The sequence below is a fragment of the Clytia hemisphaerica genome, unplaced genomic scaffold, assembly GCF_902728285.1.
Source record: "Clytia hemisphaerica strain Z4C2 unplaced genomic scaffold, Clytia hemisphaerica genome assembly, whole genome shotgun sequence".
In the NCBI taxonomy this organism is placed as follows: domain Eukaryota; kingdom Metazoa; phylum Cnidaria; class Hydrozoa; order Leptothecata; family Clytiidae; genus Clytia; species Clytia hemisphaerica.
The window spans coordinates 681,600-703,450 of NW_027103562.1; the positions used below are offsets into that span (position 1 = coordinate 681,600).

General features: G+C 34.5%; 1 protein-coding gene across 2 annotated transcripts in view; it reads left to right on the forward strand.

Moving 5' to 3' along the window:
- Positions 1-16,395: 16,395 nt before the first annotated feature.
- Positions 16,396-21,851, forward strand: part of LOC136800632 (neuronal acetylcholine receptor subunit alpha-3-like) — a 30,975-nt gene continuing 25,519 nt past the window's right edge. Inside the window, exons 1-5 of one of the 2 annotated variants that reach the window (XM_067057278.1) lie at positions 16,396-16,477; positions 16,823-16,947; positions 18,804-18,885; positions 20,100-20,236; positions 20,889-21,043. In XM_067057278.1, coding sequence (XP_066913379.1) covers positions 18,840-18,885; positions 20,100-20,236; positions 20,889-21,043 — 338 coding nt within the window. In that variant the 5' untranslated portion in view covers positions 16,396-16,477; positions 16,823-16,947; positions 18,804-18,839. Of the gene's footprint in view, positions 16,478-16,822; positions 16,948-18,803; positions 18,886-20,099; positions 20,237-20,888; positions 21,044-21,851 lie in introns of those variants that run through there. The other variant, XM_067057279.1, reaches the window with a different exon arrangement.

Genomic DNA, 21,851 nt, shown 5'->3' on the forward strand with positions numbered 1-21,851 from the left:
CAAAATTTCAAGCATGCCTCATGTCCGCCATCTTTACTCCCAGAATATAGAATGATTTTCCTCGATTTTCTCAGGGGAAACCCCCAGAAGATCAAAGTTTCACTCCCTAGTCTCTTTTTCACAAAGAACTCACTGGAAAGCTTTATTCAAGGACTTCTTTCTTGAACATTGGTTAACCTGTACGTAACGCCATTTTGTTTCGACCTTCCTTCTTGCTCAACTATTCTACAGCCTTGCTTCTTCAAAAGGTGCCGAATTCAAAGGGAAAGAATAGGAAAACAGCGAGCGGCAGTGTTTTTCAAAATATCAGAAATGCACTGTAAGGGTGGACTTTTGATAAATGCACTGTAAGGGTGGAAATTTCAGCAAATCTGGGAAATATTGCAAATTTTTGCTCAAAAATGTTGATTTTTTTTGCTCTAAAAGATTTTAAAATTTGAAAAAATGCACTGTAAGGGTTTAACCGATTTTTTTCTGCACTGTAAGGGTGCGATTCTAAAAGCCATTTTTTTCGCCGCACATACCGTCAGTTGGTAAACCCACTGCCCCCCCCCCCCCGGGTTTGACATCTACATCGCGGCCTTGAGAATCGAATTTATCAAATATAAAATAAAACTGCTATATATTCATAAAAACCTATAAATAGATACTTTGGTTAAAGGTAAGAGACCTGAAATAAAAATATTGAGAACCACAGCTTTCTTAATTAGGAAACCCTTGAATTTACTGGTTGAAACTAGTTTGAACTACTTTTAGTAGGCAAAACTATAAATATAGAAGTCCTGGCCTTGGCTCTCCTCCTTAAGAAAGGGCAAGCAAGATAGTGTTTGGACCCAAATAAACATCTGAAACACCGACTTCTTTGTTGCGAGAAAGCGAGAGAATCGCTACACCCTCGTTTAAGCGACGAGAAGATATTGGAATTGGACAATCAAGTTATCACACAATATAAGAACCAAAAAAACTAATTTTTAATGTAAATAGTATTGTAAATAGAAAACATATATACCCTACACATAACCAAAAACAAAACCTATATAAAATAACCTCACCTTTGAAACTAACCACACTCCTATTATTAACCCTTCTGAAAAAATACCTAAGAACACTATCACAAACTTATCAAACACTAAACTTAGAAATCTTGATCTAAATGTTCTAAATAAAGGTTTAAGCTTCGTCCCTTCCCCCGACATTTCGGAGTTAAGGACAAGACTACCCACTGCCACAAATGACTACTTTAATAAAATATCAATCAAATCCTTCTTTTCTAAACAAACACAAAAACAAAAAAAGAGACTGCTATACAGGAAATCTAACTGGATAACCCCCAACCCTAAAAACAAAAAATTTGAAGATTACTTACCAAGAAATAAAAAGGTTCATCAGAAAAATTTCGACAAAACAGATTACAGAGAACCTAAATGACACAGGAAGAAAGGCACTAATACGATTAGCAAAAAATAGAGACATAACTATAAAAAAAGCTGACAAAGGGGGCTCTATAGTTATACTAAATACAGAAGAATATATGAAAAAAATATTTGACCACCTTACAGACACTAAATCATATGAAAAAATAGAAGACCGCAACGAAATTAAAAATTTAAAAACAAACATCATAGGATACACAACCACCACCATATTGATACAAATACTTTTAACTTTCTCCTACCACCTGAGAAAACACGAACAAGCATTTTTTACATTCTTCCAAAAATACACAAACCCCTTACTCTTAGGTTCCAAATAAACGGGCCCCCCCGCTTGTTAATTTTTCGAAAATTTTCCAACCCCCCGGACCTTATTAGGACCCCCCCGTTTATTAATCTCTAGGAATATTTTCAGTTGTCAAAGAGAAGGCCCCTTATTTTGCTCTAAATAGCCTGATTTTAGCCTTTTCTTACCTTATTTTTGGGTTTCAGAAGTACAATTTCCAACCCCCCGGCAATTAGGCCCCCCCCCCCCGTTTATTAAAATCTAGAAAATTTTCCAACCCCCCCCCCCCGTTTATTCGAACCACCCCGTTTATTTGGAACCTAAGAGTATACCTGGCAGACCGATCGTCTCTTCGGTTAATTCGGTCACTGAACACTTATCTGAATTCCTCACAAAATGTATACAGCCTCTTACTAATCAACTAAAATCCTATATAAAAGATACAAAGGATTTTTTGAAAACTGTCCTTTTACAAGACTCGTCTAACATTGACTATTTAGTAACCGTAGACATAAAATCCCTTTATACAAATATACCCAAAGAAGAAGGCATAGAAGCTTGCTTATCCTATATTGATAAACACCGGGATACACTCCCAACATTTACACCCAACAACAGAATACTTCGTACACTATTCCTCTTTGTACTAGAAAACAATTATTTTGAGTTCAATGAGGAATTATACAAACAAATTCACGGGACTTCGATGGGAACGAGGGTAGCACCAATATATGCAATACTTTCTTAAGAGATTGCTCTCCTAGAGTCAAAGACTCCTTTTTGAAAAAAAAACAAATAGAGCACAATTCTAAATAGTAGCTAGAATAGAACGGATCTGTTAATCTTGCTGCCACAAATTTGCTCTTAACCTTTCCAGCGCGCAACATTCAGAAAATAGACATTCATTTAATAGACACGATCTTTATTCGGATTCAAAATTGCTTTGTTTTGTTTCTAAATTTTTTAGAATGAGCGCAGCGAGTGAGGAGGCAGTTATAGTTTCAGGCGTAAGGAATATTGGACTGGAATCTTGAATTTTTGCGTGTTTTGTTTCGTTTTGTTTTGTTTTGTTTTGTCGCGCGAGCCTACCCGTAGTTAGTCTCTTCCGTAAATGTTCGGTTTTTTTCCGGGACGGCAGTTGCTAGCCTAAAAAACTTTTTCTTTATAATAGCAGGCGCCGCGGGCATTTTACTCAGCTTTCGACAGTAGATTCTATTCCACTTGTAGAATTTTGCCCGATTGGTCAACACGCAGGAAATGGAATGGAGAAGTTTCTGGAAGTTTTTTTACAGTCAAAATACTTATACGCATTTACTTTTGACTTTCGGATTAAATACCAATCAGTGAATTTGCTGACAGTCAAATTACAATCTGTCTCCTGTCTTAAACATTCAGGAGATTGATTCATTTTTCGACCCAAACAGTTTGTCCCCAATAATGAACAATCATTAAAATGATAATAGTAGAACAATGATTGAATATACAAAAGTGATTATTGTTGGAGGTTGAATTGGCAACGAAATTCCACTGTAACTAAATTTATTCGACAATCGTCATTTAACATACTCTACTCCCAACAAGAATGCTTAAAGATCCTGTGTTATGGTACTTCCACAGTAAGTACAAATATTTTTTTCTTTGTGTGTAGTTTTATAAGACTTGGTTTTTTTTATTAATCTTTTATGTTTAACCTGTGTTCTTGTTGATACTTACCAGGCACTATTTGGGAAATTATTATCAAAGATTGAAAGAAACTTTTGTGAACTATTTTTGATGAAATTTCAGTACACTCACCATATAGGCGGTCATCAAAAAATTGTTCTATTTGCGTCACCCGCCCGCATCAAATTGTTTGCTGATTTTCCGGTGCGGAGATGCGGAAAAAAATCTGCGAAAAGCAATTTGTTCTTCTAAAGTATAGCTTTGTTCTCAATTGCTCTGACGACCATCAAAAAATTGTTTTGCTCGCGTTACCACCCACCCCTGAGTTACTGGCGTGATTAAAAAAAACCTGGGAATGTTTTTGACCGCCCGTCCGCCCGCATGCATTTTTAACACCCGTTGCGATGACCGCCATATCATCTAATTTCATGTTTCTTATTTCCCCTTTAAGCTTTTTATGAATGAGGATTCGTTTACCTTGACAACGCAATATTACCTCGTTACTGCTACTATTACCACGTTACGTCATGATTTTCCATCCTTCTACACGATATTGCTGTTACAACTGCAAGATAACTGGCATATCTTTTTAATGTAAACAATTTTGTCCATGAGATCCCTTATCATGCCGTTGGAAAAAGTCCTGAATGTACGCTATTTCCTGTTAATACCTGCTTCCTGCTCATCAATATTGCCTCGTTACTGATACTTCTACCACGTTACGTCCTATCATCTTCCATCCTTTACACAACGCTGTTACAGCTTCTAGATTACTGGTAAATCCATTTAATGTAAACAATTTCGGATCAATCCTTTGTTAAACCGTTGGAAAAACTCCTAAGTACGTTGTTACCTGTCAATTTTTGGTTCCTGCTCGTTATGTTTCTGTCTCATACTTTAATCGTAGAAATTTTAGCGAGACTTATTTTAGCGTATAATAGCGAGTCAGAAAAATCTTGATTTTTTTTGGATTTATTTTAGCGAATACTTGTATTAACATTATTGATTGAATTCTTTTCATAGCATTTTTTCGCACTGAAACCCTTCCTATTGATAAAAATGTGTCAAGGCAATATAACCAGAAATTTCGCGCGGATAAATTTTAGCGATCTCTCGATTCGGCGTGTTTTAGCGAGATATATTTTAGCGAAAATAGGGAAAACTCGCTAAAACGCTAAAATTAGTCTCGCTAAAATTTCTACGATTAAAGTAACATTTCTTATGCTGTTTGGTTCTACTATATTTCATTTATATTTCAAGTTGGTTGAAATAAATATAGTTGCATGTCTTTTGACTGGTTTAGTATCTGTAATTGTCTGTAATTGATTCTACCTGGACACTTTTCCTAATGAATGTTTTAAGATTCGTATTTTATTCTTTGTAAAAAGTAATTCTTATTTTTAGAAAAAAAATATGTTTCATTTATGTTAGCTTATTCATTGATATATCAAAGAAAATGCTGAAAAGAATCATTCTAACTATTCCAAATCATTTCCAAACTTTTGCTATAAAACACTAAAAAGCCTTAATTAGCATTAATTAGTTTTTACAAGCATTTGTACAAGCGAGTGGCAGTTAGTGAAAGCTATGGCTAGTGTAGAGTAGTGGTCAAAATAAAATGATGATGAACAAGAGCCGCAAAGATGCGGATAAATATTTCCTTTACAAATGTTAAAATAATAATTGATGTCCTCAAAAGATTTCAAAATGCTTTAAATCTCAGATAACATCAAGCAAAACAAGTCCCTAAGAATTTCAAAATTCCATTCATGTTATTGCCAGTATTTACAGGATTATTCATAAGATGACTGTAGGTTCAAAGCTACGGATCACGGAATATATCCAAGCTGAACCCGACTGAGAACAACAATGCAGTAATCAAATTGGCTGGAACTTTAATTTTCGTTAGGTGGACTTTAAGGTATGTGTACACCTTTTTTCCGATTTTTTGTCAAAATAATTTTTTTCAGTCAAAGTGGAAGAAAAGTTCCTGGATTTCATTTTGGTAAAATCGCGATCTTAAAATCTTTTTTTGATCCAGAGTTATAACCATTTAAATTTCAAAACAAAGTTCGTCTTATGATGGATTATTTACTCAGATAATTGTCTCTTTCGGAAACAACAAAGACAAAAGAGAGAATTCAGTTGATGTTTATTCTCACCTCGATTGAATAGTAACATTTTTGACACATTTCACTGATTACTCAAATAAACAGCAATCATCTCGTTAAAAATTTCAAATTGATGAAGAAAAAAACGAAATTTTACCACACCATACTACTTTTAACGAAGTTAAAGTCACCAATAGCATTTAGATATCGACTTCATTCTTTTTTTATGAGATTCCCAAAAGATCAAACTTAAAAAGTGTTTTAGGATTTTATTTCTAACCGAGTCGTTTTTCCTCAATTTACAGATAACTGAAAAAATCACATTTAAATTTACTTTTTTATCGATATTTTTACAGAATTTAGGATTTAAAGAGTTAAAGTCAATTCCAAAAAAAATCCCAAGACACTTTTTTAGTTCAATCTATTGGGAACATAGTATCGAAATTATTTTTTCAAAATTCAAAAGCTATGGGTGACTTTAACTTCTTTGAAGTAGGTAAGGTTAAAATTCTTAAGATTTTAATTATATCCTGCCCAGTTTTTTAAATTCAGCTGAAACTTTTACCATTAGAAAGAGAATATTATTGGCTTTCAGAAAATATATACTTTTGATATATAAAAATTTGTTGTTCTAAAGATATTATGATCAATTAAAAAGAATGTGTCAAGGAAGGTGAACACATACCTTAAATGGATTTTATATTATACTAGCGGTCACCCGGCGTCGCACCGCCAAAGTAGAGTGTTGTTGAATACATCAAAAGACCTGATCATATAATTATTATTTTAAGCGCTGATTTCCAGAAATATTATATAGCCAAAAAGGGCAAATATTTAAAATGAAAGAATGACAAAAAGGAGAATATTTCACAGTAAGAAAACCAAAGAAAATTTTATATATTTTCAAAATGAGATGAAATATTTTGCATTATACTTTCATATATGAAATATTGTAAAAAAATTTAAAAATTTAAAGTAACTTTTGGAGTTTTTTGAAATAATGTATGTGCTAAAAAGTAAAAATCTTTCAAAACAGGGGAAAAATTGCATATTTTCCGACAGAATGCAAAAAAAATAATCTCATTTTTATATACAGTACTGAGAAACATTTCATATTTTGAAAGAATGTCGATAGGAAAAAATTCCCCTAACAGAAGCCATTTTATGATTTCCAAAAGCATGCTGCAAGAGCAAAAAATGTCACATACTTGGAAACAATCAAAACTTCCAAAAAAATGTCAGAAAATAAAATAAATTGTCATGCAAGGAAATAGCCTGGATATCCAAGCTCAAAATTTTAGAAAAAACTAAATTTACCTCAACATACAAAGTTCTAAAATTATAGAGCTTGGTCTCCCTAGAGAATGAAAGTGAAAACCCATGTTTCCTAGCCAACCCAGGGCAGCAAAACAGAAATTAATAAAAAGCAGTCTTACAAGATCTAAAACTATTTAAAACATCCAAAGATTACACCAAAGTCCTTAAAAAAGTTTGCATGCATTATCATGACCAACCATGTTTTCTTGGAAAATGAACTTGCCTCTGTTTTCTTTTTTTTCATGTTTTCATGTAACAGAAAGCCCTATCTTCACTAGGAACTGGAGGACTATCCTATTTTTGCTTTAGAATTGCTCAACGCCGTGTAGATTGGCCCTTACGGTTGTAGCGAAGTGAGCGCAAGCAAGCGGACTGCATTCTCTTAAAGAGAATGCAAATCGCTCTAGGGAGACCAGGCTGTAAACCAGAACATAAAATATCAAAATCTAGACTGTGAAATAGTTTACAGCCTGGATATCCAGGCTAGCAAGGAAATCACTTGAGTTTTCTTCATTTTTTAAATGCATGTGGAAGAAAATGTCAAGTTCACGACCCCGGGGGGGGGGTACTTAGGCAAATGAAGGGTACGGTATGTGCCGCCCTTAAGGGTACCTTTTGTGGACTTCCAAAGTCCCGCTAAGGGTCGGAAAAATCAGAAAATCAAATTTCAGTCCCACTAAGGTTCGGAGAAATAGGAAAATTTCAACTTTTTACCCCCTGAAAGATCGAAATTTGGTCAAAATTGGTCAAATTTGTCCCGCTAAGGGTCGCAAAATTCGCAAAATTTTCCTTTCTTTTCTCCTTTTTAGTCCCGGTAAGGGTCCAAAGTTCGAAAGTCGGGCGGCACCCCCCGTCAGCTCGCAACCCTAGTACCCCCCCCCCCGGGTTCACGACAAAAGTTTTCCACGTTTTGAATGCATGTGTAAGAAAATCTCCAAATTTATCACAAAAGTTTCCACGTTTTAAATGTACATACCGTCAACTGCTTTAACTTGGGACGGTTGGTCGAAACATGGGACTGTTTGATATCTGGTCTGTATTTTCACTAACTTGTTAAATCTCTTTGACAACAAATTTGTTTTGATAACTCCACCAAGTTTATCAATCATACTTCCTTTCATAACATGTCGCGATAACTTTCACTGATAGCGACGATTGGAGAATTAGAGAATGCCCGCTGCCTAACCGCCTATCGACCGATGGGATTAACAAATAACGCGTGTGTAACTTGCCGCATGAGTGACGTCAAACGCTTCATCGTTTTGCCATTTTTTAATACGCCGTTCATTAACTCAAATCAAATGACTTTGGAGGTTCGGTGAAATGGTGGCCAAATTGTTGTCCCATGTTTTGTCAGATAGTCCCAAGTTGGAGCAGTTGACGGTAAAAAAATCTCCAAATTCACGACAAAAGTTTCCACGTTTAAAACACAAGTTGCTTCTAAAATCAAAACTAAAGTTTTCCACGTTTTAAAATGCACGCGGGGAAGAAAATGTCCAAGTTCAAGAAAAATTTTAATTGTACATGTGAGGTGATTTCAAATTATTTACATCCATATTCAATGCAGCAATAAACCTTTTAAGAAGTATAACATAACATTCTTCATATTGGGGCCGTGGTGTTCCAGATCCGGTTATCAGCTTTAAAATTTGAAATTTATAACCGCAACGAGTTTTCACTAACTGTGTCACTATAGGAGCATGAGTCTGGTAATGTCACCCAAATAGGTGAAAAAATTTGGAAAAAATAAAGTTTTGAATTTCACTTTTGTTCCTGGATAATCTTTTTATTAATGACTTCAATTTTCAGAAAACATAAGTATCAGGGCTTAATCAAACTGGCTTGGTCCATAAATTTAACCTAGAGTAGTTATAATCAGACAAATTTGGCAAAAAACTCTTTGTAGTTTACACTTGATTTGAGATAAAATATGCATTATCTAATACTTGTCTTAGATTTCAGTTCATGGCTAATATATTAAGCTGCATTGAAAAGCAATTTTTACCCTCCAGTATGGCATATTTTTCAAATTCTGACACTTTTTTCAAAATAAGATCTAAAATACTAAAAAATATTCCCATAAAGTTTGACTTCATGAAAAGAAAACTGGCTATGGTCAGGTAATTTCATTTTAGATTTGAAGGACTCATCACAAGGCTTCCAAAAAACCAAAAGTTTGCTATATTTCAGTTAGCCAATAAAAATTAGAAAATGAAACCTTGTTGGTTGCGGACATAACTTTTTGTTAAATTTGATTTAAAATCAGCAATAAACATAAATTGAGTTATTACTTGGCTTTTAATACTTTGCTGTACTTGAACCAAAATTTAATCATTGAAATTTGTTGTCTTGAAAGGTCTTTGTAACTATGATTTCCTGAAAATTGAAGATTTATTTGTAAAAGAGAATCCAATCATATATAATTTTTTGTTAAAATCTAATCTTAAAAGTTAAGATTTGAGCTTGACATCAACTGTTGTACATTTTCATAATCATTAAATATGATTTTTCCTTGAGAGTCACTAAACTTTTTCAATAGAAAGGGTTAAATGTATAATAATGCTGTGTTGCGGACATAACTTTTTCTTCTTAGGGTAGAACCCTAGAACATTATACATCATTAATTAAAGATTTTGGAGTGTCTTTTTCTATTGCCAAAATTTAAGGAATATTATAGAGACTAAATCAATATAAAACCAAAAGATTTGGTTTGGTTTGATTTCAGTTATTACATGTTTTTCTTTGAAAAGAACAAAAGAAGACTTATCAATGATATTAGAACTTTCTCTAGAGGACACAAAAAATTAAAAAAAAACAAGGAAATGCATGGTTTTTACAAATGTAACTCTTTAGTATTGTCAAAGTGTTAGCATAACTGCTTAAGACACTTAAGGGGGTCAAAAATCTGATAAAATACTTTAAATAGTTATGTCCGCAACATACAATTTGCTACAGAATATGACTCTGTTTTGAACAAATTGGAGCAATTCTAACCAGTCTGTAAGTGAATGTGTAGTAGATTATGTTGTGTGTACACTACACAATGAATTTAATATGCAAATTAATGCACGATTTATCCTTTATTCAAGCTCGCAGGCTCAGAACCATCATTTTCAAAGAAACCAAAAGGTTATTTTTCTGTTAAAATTGTAATTTTGGACCTCAACTTGGCATCAGAGTATTTGTTTTCTATTTCTAATAGCCTAAGCACTACTTCCATATAATAAAACATCATGCCAGCTTGCAAATACACTTTATCAGCAACATTTTAGATGAAATAGTTATGTCCGCAACATGAAATACATATGATATGAGGTGAAAAAACTGAAATCTTGCCAATGGAAAATTATCAGACTTTTTTCTGGTTTTGACCAACTTATAATGACCTCAAATGCAATAATTTGTCAAAGAAACCTAAAAATGGTGTTTGGGGGCTGAGAAAACTTCATGATTTGTTGCGGACATAACTTTTTGTTGCGGACATAACTAAGTTTTGGAGAAACTATTTTGTTTCACCGTCTCCCAACAAATAGCCTTTGGGACTTCAAATTTGTATAAAATGACCCCAAATATGACCCTTGATATAGAAAAATGATTCAGCTGAGCAAGAATAACTCCATTGAAAATTTAAAGGATAAAATAATGTGCGGACATAACTCAAAATTGTGAACGGAAATCATACCCTGTTCACTTCAAAATGGAATATTTTTCAATGAAGGACAACTGGTATTTTAGTGTTACTTGGTTTGGTTCTCTAATGGATGGGAAGGGTTAAAAATCAAATAACTATAGATATTAACACTTTCACTTCTCTAGCAAATCAATTGTGTGCGGACATAACTTTGTGAACGGAAAAAGTTATGTCCGCAACTTTTTGCATTTATTCTGGGAAAAACTTCATTTTGAAAAATCTTTTTGTAGATTTTGTTTTTCATATCCCTTGGCTGTAATAAAAAGAAAAATTAAGTATGATCAGACATGATTGGCCTAGATTATTAAATAATGAACTCAGACAATTTGCTAAAAACCTCATTTTCCGTTCACATTTTGATGTAAAAAGCTGTCCTGAAAAAAATTGTGTACTTTGTAAAGTGAAAAAATGACTGTTTAAGCTTGCCAGTATCAAGACTGATAAAAAACATCAGCTGGTATCATTATTGCATGCACCTAGATTTTTCACTGGAGCCTTAAAGTTGAAAAGTTGACAAAACCGAAAATGGGTGACATTAGCAGACTCATGCTCATAGCAGTTACAGCAGTTAATTCATTGTTAAAAGTAGATAAAAAACCAAGCGAAATTCAATCATTAACCAGTCAATTTTGCTCCATGTTTAAATTTCTAGCTAAAATCAGTTCATCAACCATTCCCATTGTTGCATTGTCGGCATTGTCGAAATTGCATTCGTTAGGTGCAAACTTTTTCATGCGCCATACTGGAAGTAGTATGTAATTTTTCAGGTATAACATGCTCAGATTTATTCACAGTCACTTGCCTTCGTACGATTTATGTAAATATACAAACAAAATTGAGGTTAGTTTGTTGTTGTGAAAGTTGATAAAATGTCCTGTTTTTCCAAGACCAAGAGCATCTCTCATTCATTTTCCAGCTAGCTCATTCCAGCCAAACCAACAGAATGTAAACGAAACATCAAATCCAGAAAGGAATATTAATAAAAGCTCACTATCGACCATTCCTTGTGACAATCGTACAAAAATCATCATCCAATTCAACTCATCAAAGCATATAAACCAAGGCAAAGAAAAGTCAAAAGTTGTTGTCTATTTTCTGCCATCTTTGTTTTGACAGTTAGAAACAAAGCAGTATGGTCCGATAAACAATACGCTTCTGAAACAGCCGACGTTGCCCGATCGACAAGGAGAATAGAGCGCCGTTCGGATATTTACCACAGACGTTTCTCGAAGAAATGACGTTGTCCGCCTCGAATAAAGAACATCCTACTGTTTTTACCGCCGGAGCTTGATTTAAAAAGAGACTCATGTACAAACTCACGAAATTGACCAAAACCGAGCGTTAGACTTGGAGGAGAAGAAGAAGGAGAAGAAAAATTACCGTTTTAACAAATATTTCCTATATAGATAGGAAATATTTAATAAATGCAATTTTTTATGCTAAAAATCAATATAAAAGGGGTTGCGCGCGTTTCAGAACTCTTACTTCCCTCCACTCTGTTTGCATAGCAAAAACATGCGGGAGGTAGGAGTGACAAAAACAAGCCGTAAATGTCATGTTTATAAGTTGCGAAGCGATCCAGAGCCTCCTCGATTTGTAAGTTGCAAACAAAAATCTAATGACAAACAAACGCCGTATATCAAAGTAAGACAGAGTAAGATGAAAACCCTAAGCACTCTCGGGGGATCTTGAATTTAAAAAGAGTTACAGTCACAATAAACAGACTGTACCTTTATAATCATAAAGGTTGGTGAGTCCAGTCAAAACACAGATTTGATCTGTAGCGTCATGCTTCACCTTACACCTTTACTTTACAAAATGGAAATTTTTTTACAATAAACCAAGGAAAATGTCAGAATTTCTGGGATGAATTTTTTTTGCAAACTATCATGTGTAAAAATACTAAAAAAAAGGAAGTGAGTTACTGCTTTAATGTTAGAGTTTTTAATTATTCAAGATGAATTGTAAATAGCAAAAGGTCTATTTTCAAAATATATTTTTTTTTTAAATAAGGCACGGCAAATTTTACTTATTGTTCTACAGGAAGGCCTTCTGAAGAATATGGGTCAGTCCTGGTCAGCAAGTCAGCATATAATAAAATAAAATCTCTGAAAATTTAGGGTCAGAAGGTCAAGATTGACATTTTGAAGCACCTGACTTTTTCCTCTTTATTGATGAATGATATTTGTTTCATTTCCATTGTGATATTTTGAATTGATCTAAGTTTGGGATGAATTTACAAATACATTAATTTTCAACTTGTTCAGTGGCAAATTCAATATTATTATTTTTTCTATTTTGAAAAATTAGGGTCGGTCAGGCCTGTAGAACAACAAATTAATTTGGTCTCACTTAATGCCAAAAAGAAAAAAAACTTTCGAGCCAGAGAAATAATTTCATTTTTCCAAAAGAATGCAAAAAAGGAATATTCATGACAAAAGTATTAAACCACACTTTAAACGCATGCAATGGAAAGTTCATAATTCACGACAAAAGTTTTCCAAGTTTTAAACGCACGTTGAAAGAAATCTCCAAATTCATGACAAAAGTATTCCACATTTTGAGCGCAAATTGAAGAAAATCTTTAAGTTCATAACAAAAGTTAATAGTTCACAACAAAAGTTTTCCCCATTTTAAACGCATGGAAATGAAAAGTTTCATAGTTCACGACAAAAGTTTTTCCCATTTTAAACGCATGCAAAGGAAAAGTTCATAGTTCACAACAAAAGTTTTCCACATTTTAAACGCATCTGAAGGAAAAATTAATAGTTCACGGTAAAAGTTTTCCCCATTTTTAACACATGCGAAGGAAAAGTTAATAGTTCACAACTAAAGTTTTCCCCCTTTTAAACGCATGCAAAGAAAAAGTTAATAGTTCACGACAAAAGTTTTCCCCGTTTTAAACGCATTTAAAAGGAAAATTTCATAGTTAATGGTAAAAGTTTTCCCAATTTTAAATGCATACGAAGGAAAAGTTGATAGTTCACTACCAAAGTGACCCCATTTTAAACGCATGCAAAGAAAAAGTTAATAGTTCACGACCAAAGTTTTCTCCATCTTAACGCATGCAAATAAAAAGTTTATAATTCACGATTAAAGTTTTTCCCATTTAAAACGCATGCAAAGGAAAATTTCATATTCACGACAAAAGTTAATCCCCGTTTTAAAAGCATGCAAAGGAAAATTTCATAGTTCACGACAAAAGTTTTTCCCATTTTAAACGCATACAAAGGAAAAGTTCATAGCACGAAAAAAGTTTTCCCCATTTTAAATGCATGCGAAATAAAAAAGTTAATAATTCACGACGAAAGTTTTCCACGTTTTAATTGCACGTTGAAGAAAATCTCCAAATTCATGGCAAAAGTATTCCACATTTTGAGCGCATACAAAGGAAAGTCCATAATTCAACATAGTCAACGACAAAAATATCCCACATTTTTCAATGGGGGGATTAGCTAACTTTTTCAGAAGTTAACGTTCTTTGTTGGTCATGTCCCGTGAGTGTGATGTACGTTCGGGTTGTCGGCGCTTAAAAATTTGGAAATTGACCGCTATAGAATTTCCATCACAAAGAGGTTTCACTTCCCAGATGAGTGCCATTGTTGTAAGAAGATGCACCAAGAAAAATTCAATCATCAGATCATCAATCACTCAATTTTGCTTCAGGTTCAAATTTTTTACAATTAATTACTTACTTGGATAACTTGGAAACAAAATACCAAAACGATTCTTCTTTGATGCTGACATTCAGTGTTTCTTTTTCATTCAGGTTTATCCACAAATATTCAGTCACTTGCCTTGTCACCACAATTTAAGTATAATATACAGGCAAATTGCAGTTTATTTGTTCTGAAAGTTGACAAATATTGTGTCCATCCTGCCAACAGGGAAACAAAACAGACTTCATAATTAATTATAACCATTTCTTGTCAAAAACCAAAGAAAAATTGAGAAGACGAGCAACAGTTGTTGTACGAAGGTAGGGTATAGTTTGGCAACAACAGCAGTTCAATCATCATGTAGAAGGTGTAGATAACTCTCTTTGTTGTTGAACGAGCAGAAGAAAATTGAGGATCCAAATCAATGTCATTCCAATCCAATCCACAGCAAGCTGATGGGCTGGCAAGGCAAGACGCAAGGAGTGAAAGTTTTTTGTTGGTAGGCAATAGCAACTGGTCCAAATAAATAAACGCGCGGGAAAACGGGGAAAACAAACCAATCATAGGAGTTCTTTTGCTGCGACATGAGGATTTAGTTTCGAAAGCGATGCGATCTGAGGAAACACGAGAATTTAGTGTCATGTAGTCATACACGAACACTGAATTTTCAAAAATGTTTAGCGATATAGGGCAATTTAGTATATCGCGCGCACATTTTACCAAACGAGATACGCGCTGCGCGCGCAACAAAGAAAACATATATGATATACTTATTGGATGTTTGGCTATCATAAAAACAATGTATCCATAATGAAAAGTGGCCTAGACCAATCAAAACATCAAAGAACGCCAATGATTTTTGCCCACGGGCTTTTTCAGGTTTTCTAAAGCCGCGCTAAGAACGTGCGCATATACGCGACCGCTTTCAAATTTCCATCGAAAATCCACCCGAAAAAGTCGTTCTAAGAAAAATTCCCCTAGAAACAGGAACATTTTAATAACATACATTTTACTAAAAGAACTAATTTTTTGTTTCTCCAATGATACATCATGAACTTCATGAATGATATTTTCGCAGAATACTGCTTTAAGAGAAAGGCACTCAAAATTTGTGTAAAGGTAACAAAACTGCATGCAACTTCACGCTTGTGAAAGTGATTAGCAAAATTTGCGCGTGAACGTGAAAAAGGTTTTTTTCACACGTAAATACGTGAATTGGAAAAAAATTGTGCGTGAATATGTTAATTGAGGGTTGACTTGGGGGGGGGCTCTTTTATCGGATGAAAGTTTAGTTTTTTTGGTTGCACTAGTAAGAAGGATAGTTCAAAGAAGATTACGACAACAAAAAGTTTACATGGGGTACCGTAGAATCTTCATCTGCTAGTGTTGAGAACGGATATCGTTTTCTTCGAATACAGAGCGCCACTGGCTAAAACCCCAGGGGTGGGGTACTGATCTTCACGTTCTTATATCTGACCCTATCAGATATATATGTTTGGCAAATGTTGGACCTAGTCAGAACGAAAGATTAAAAAATTTACCCATTTTCACCCTGGAAATGGGCAAATTGACTAAAAGTAGACGAAAAGTCAACTTTGTCAGAAACACATCTTGAAAATTGATAAATTTGGGAACCCAGCAGATATCAAAACCTAAAAGAAGGCACCCTTTTTCAATCTCTGGGGTTAAAACAAATACGTCCTGAGGTATCAAGATACTCGACGCATAATACCGCATAGTACTGTATAATCTAATAATTTCTATTGACAGTTTGGAATCTGAGTGAACAACGTTCTTAAGCTGTCCTATTTCACAGTTTTGCTTAAAATAAAAAGAAAGATATCTCCTAATATTTTCACAGTATTCTTTAATAAAAAAGAATATGACTCGACTTTGTTCAATTTTCACAGATAAAGATCAACGAAAGGAAACCTTCAAATCCAAGCCCTGATCACTTTCAAACGTCAAAACTCTCAATATTTCCCCCATCTGGTGGAAGGTTGATTCTCATTTTGCGGGGGGCTTAAGGTGAAAGATGTCAACTTCTTTTTACTATAAGAAAACAAGCCTTTGAACTTTTTGCAATATTTTCTACAAAGGAACCTACGTTTAGGATATGTGTTCAAGGCTAGTCCATTCTTTTTTTCCCTAATTTCTTAGGTGTTCTTCTTATAAGCGAGGGATAAAAGGTGTTTCTTTTTCATTAATACTAAACTACTACATCGATAAGACTTTCCATTTGACATGGTTGGTCCTTGAATGAAGAAATGAGAATTTTATGTAGTTCTATGGGGATGGTACTAGGTTTGGTTTGCGAGGTGAGAAAAAAACTTTTTTACATTTTTGAGACCCTTTTAGTGGTTTGTCAAAATTTTGGCGATTTTTTCCCAAAAGTTAGTTTTTTTAGAAAACCCTAACTCTTAAGAGGGGAATTCTCAATTTCATTGATTTTGGGATCCTTCGAGAGACTAACCTATGAATTTTATCCTTTTGAGGGATTTTGAGAAATTAGTACCCTTATCACTTTCACACATACCCGTCACCTGATTTACCTAAGTACAACTCCCCCGGATTTAGTTCTAGACTTGGCTGGAATGTTTGCAGTACAAATTCTGTAGGCTATTCGGGGATTATTTAACATATTTTATTCTTTTCTATTATAGGGGAAATTACCATTGAGTTATGGGGGCTAAAAAAGAATCTTCAATCCCTCCCAATCAAAAAAAGTGAAGCCTTAAGATTTGCGCCCATACGAAAACTAGATTTAACCAATTGCGGTACAAAACAGGTATTTACACTTTTTCTTCCTTCGGTAAAAACTGAAGATTCCCTTTTTGGACTTTAAATGAACATCTTTTCCGAAAAATAAACCGATTTGAAATTTATTTTCTATCATATCTTGCACAGCCAGCAAACCTACCTCTACATCTTTAAACATAGGTAAAATCCGGATTAGAACGCTAGTAATTTTGAAATATTAAGCAATCAAATGTCTAGTTGTCGATGGATTATACATAGAATTTTATATTCATATTTAGTGAGAAATATATCATTTTTCATCCTGTTGTGAACAAGCTAACCTTAAAGTTGCGAAGTTGGTAATTGCGCAATAACCTCAACTCCATAAAGAAGGCTTTGAACAAGGTTTAAGAAACAGTAATAGTGAAAAACAATGAGATATTGCCAAAGAAACAACATGAGAAAATTTTAAAACACAGCATCAAAAGGGAAACCATAAATGCACGGCTAGTCAACTAATCTGCGTCAATTATTTGTCAGTATTTGAATAAATCGCAGCAGTAGAACAGGAGTGCCTTTTTGTGATATGTGAATGTATAAGTAAGAGTGTTTTTCTTTTCTGCTTTTCTGTCCCACTCTGAAACAATATTCAGATGTTAAATATATGGTTCGGAGTGTAGTCGAGGTTTCTGATGTTGCTGGCATCCACTAACGGGTTTATGTTTCTGATAGATATACAACTTGCTGATTCTAGAGATCTGTGATTCAGACTAGACCTCTATTGGTCGGAATGATATCATTTTTTGCTATTTTGTTTGTATCAATTAATTTGTTTAAATATTTGGCTTCGACTGGACCGATCTCTTGTTTAATTTTGTGTTTCAGAGGGAGGGAGTATCGGTGGACACTCACGAAACTTTTCAAAGTCAAAATTAACATTCAATGACCTAAAATCACAAAAAATCCACTTGGAATACAATTGTAATACTCAGTATTTAAAATCTGCAGATATACTACTTTCTACTTGGGCAGGCCCGTAGCAGCCGGGGGGGACACCCCCCTAAATCAAAATGTTTCCAAAAGTTGGTAGCTTTGAAAAATCTTGTATTAATGGCTTATTCATTTTGAACATAATCCTTTAATAAGATGCGTTTTCGAGCAATCTAGACACCTTAAATTGCGGATTATTTCTCACTTTGCCCCCTTCAAAATGAAAATTGTTCGTACGGGCCTGTTGGGTAGTATATCTTTCGCAATCATCGATTTCTAATATTGATGATCGTAAGGGCGAAATAAATAAAACTATCAATGAATAAAAATTGGCAAGAAAGGGGATAAAGGTTCAGGTTTACCCTCTCACAAGAAAAGTATTTGGCATCATTCGACCTGATTATTGCGAACACTCCTCATGAATACTTTCATACTCTTCTCCATTAAACTGCACTGGGGCTCTTCTTAGTTTTGGGTATTTCGAACCTCAGAGTGCTCTTATCGTATTCCAGCGTTAAGGCCAAACTTGAGAGATATTTTAGGGTTTTTCACCCCATTTTTTACTACTTTGACTCGGAATTGCTTGGACAAGAGAAGAAGAGAGCAGATAAGTGGCTATTTGAAAGTCCCAGTTGCAGTTTTCTACAGTCAACAGTAAGAGAGAAAAGAAGAGGGGCGAAACAAAAATCTCTCCGTCAGTCGAAGCTAAAAAAGTCGCTGCATATCATATAGATTCTTCGATAAACATCTTTCTTTGTTCCAATAAGTAAAATAATTTCCAAATTCATTTCGATTATACCGTATGGTGCAGACTGTAAGCTTAAACCCCCCCTTAAAACAGCAAAGAAAAAGGGGAAAAACTTCAAAAGGGGGGAAATCCGATAGAGAAAAATGTTGAAATTCTTCTTTTTCCAGGAATCTCTAATAAGATTAACAAGTTTATTGAAGAAGATGATGAAATTCGAGTTGTTGGTTTTACTGCCCATTGTTGCTTTAGGTATGTTTCAATTGTTCTGAGCTACTCTCCATTTTATTGAAGACATTAAAAAAGTTCGACCCATCTAAAACTCATCCGACTATAGGATTTAAACCTCTTCAATCCGTTGACTTATTCAACCCTAATCATACTAGGCTTTTAGGAGCGGTTCAAAACTAGGGGGGCTGTTCCTGTACCACCCCTTTAACTTTTGGGTCTTTTTGGATGAAATTATGACAAGATACTTGTCATATAAGGTAACTTTTGACAAAAAAAATTTCTTGATGACGTCACTCATCATGCTAAAAAAGAGCAAAAACTGAAAGTTTCTTTTGTTCTTATAAATAGCTATTGTATTCTAACAAAAGATTTAGAAAAAAGCTTCCTGATGAGCCTAAAATGCTTATTTTATACTAAATATTCAATAAATTACGGTTTAAACGATATATTTGACATAAAAAATAAATTTGTATTGAAAATTGTGGCACCTTACTGTCAAAAATGTCATCATGCTCAAGATGTGAAAATTTTTAGGTGTCAATTTTTTTTTTGAAGCTAAATAAAACTTAGGAATTTACAGGAAAGTTCAGGCCAAAAGCTCAATTATTTCAGGGGCTATTAACATTATAGTTTTACCCCCGAACAGAAACAGCCCCCCCTAGTACGAATAGGGTTAAAAAGTTATCCCCTAGATGTATTTTTTGATCAAACAAGGGAATATCTCATTGGGAATTGGGAATACACCCATCAACCCTTAAAATGTGGGGAGGCTGTTTTAGAGCTTCTATGTAAAGGAGATCAATGAAACGAAAGCAGCAATTGAAGGCAATCCTTCCAGGTGAACTCTAACCAAAAACCCTCCGAGGCCCTGTCTCACAAAACCGATGGAATCGTTTACCACAGCGGGAATATTCTATTGTTCAAAGCTCACAAAAGGCAGCTAAGCATGGTTTTTGAGCATAAATTTTTTTCCATTGAATTTCGAATTGGGATAAAATCAGAGGGTGATGGTTTCAACTGGTTTTTGATACGGGGGTGTTTAATGGTTGGACGCGTCTTGATAGTGCCTGGTTTCGAAACGTATACGGTTATTAACGTTGGATTTCATTTTTTCCTGGGTTCCGAAACCATTGCATTAATACAATAATATATTTCAAAGGTTCCCATCAGAATCGCGAAGGTTCTCCGCTCAAACCCTAGATTTCATTTACTTCAAACATTTATTTTAATTTCAGTGAACGGAAGTGAAACAGAAGATCGTTTGCTGAAGAAATTATTTGAGAATTACAATGCGGCGGCAAGACCCGTTCGTTTTGACAAAGATGCTGTCAATGTGGTTTTTGGATTGTCCATGTCTCAAATTGTCGATGTGGTAAGTAAGCTTGAAGTAAACTACGGTGTAAAATGCTTATTTTAAGAAATAGGGGTGGCCACTCCACATAGGTGTTTTTCAGTCTCGAAGTACACTGTAAAAATTGATGTGAGCGAAATGTGTTGTAAAATGTTCTAGTATCTTGTAATTATTAGGCAAAACCTTCATATATAAGGTCCCACCTTAAATATCAAATTTCATCAGATTTCAAAAGTCAAACAATATTTGTTCGAAGAAACGCGACGCGTTAAACTTGATTCACTACAGTTGACTCTCTCCAATTCGATCTTCAAGGCACCAAAAATTATCTTAAAATCAGCGAAAGATTCAAATTACAGAACGATTCGAATAATGGAGGTTCGAATTAGAGAGAGTATACTATATCACCAATTTAGAATATTGTGATCAAGAAAATTTGTATATCTTTTTGTTTACTGTGGTCAGCCCACCCGCAAATTGACTTTCATCCAAATTCGAAGTTCAAGTTAAAAAAATTGCACATCAAAACCATCCCCACTGGAATCTTTTGGCTTGGAATAAAAAATTTCTATCCCAATTGTGATTTCAATAGAAATTTTCTCCACAGAACTGTGAGACAGGGGTGTATCTTTAACTGAAATTTCCAAATATCTGTTTGAACCTGTCTTCACAGCACGAGAAGAGTCAGACATTGATTATTAGTGCATGGATCAGACAGCTATGGCATAATCAGATCTTGAAATGGAATCCTGACGAGTACAATGGAATTAGAGAGATCAACGTGGATCCAAAAACCATTTGGCGACCCGATATCGTTCTTTACAATAAGTAAGTATTTCATTAATCCAGGGGAAAGAAAGAAAAGGCCAAGTCTTTTAGAGGGCTAAAAATATTTTAAAGTTCTGGACTGCCCGTGTGAAAGAACTAAATCATCAACGATATATTATTTCATTGTTCTAAACCTTTTAAGGAAAGCTTTAGTCGAATATTTAAAAGAATGCCGGCATCGACTAAAGGATCCGTACTCCTTTTATAGTGGACCTGCGGTTTTGTAGAGGTGTGCGATTCAGACTAAATATTTACCCGACTATTTGTTGAAGTTTCTGAGATTTAAGTTTTCCTTTCAAACTTACAGTTGTAGTCAAGCCACTCTTGAACCCAGGGTGAATATCGTCAACACTTTAAGTTGGATGTTATTTGATGAGTTTTAGCACAATTACGTAATCTTTTCTGAAAATCGTCTTATACAGGCGATAGTAATTCAGAGGGGTCCAGGGCTAATCTCCTCGTCAATCAGTAAAAGAGATCAGGCATTGGGACGAGGTTGTAGTCTAGCATGCCAGGCCACTAATCCAGACATAGAAAATAGGTAACAAATAATGAAAGGAACAAATTCGATTCGATTCCGGTCGATTTTAATCTTAGTTCAAGTTTTAGTTTTAGTGACTTGAAATATCCGATAGCTGTTGGGGTTGTTCTCGCACCTGAACCGCTGCAAGAAGAGGAATGACAGTACTGAGCAGACATTGCGACATTCCCAGGAACCTTAACACTTACCGAAATAGCGTGTATATGATTCGGTTACATCTATATAATAATAGCCGTACGCCCCCTGATTAGAGTCCATGATTTTAAC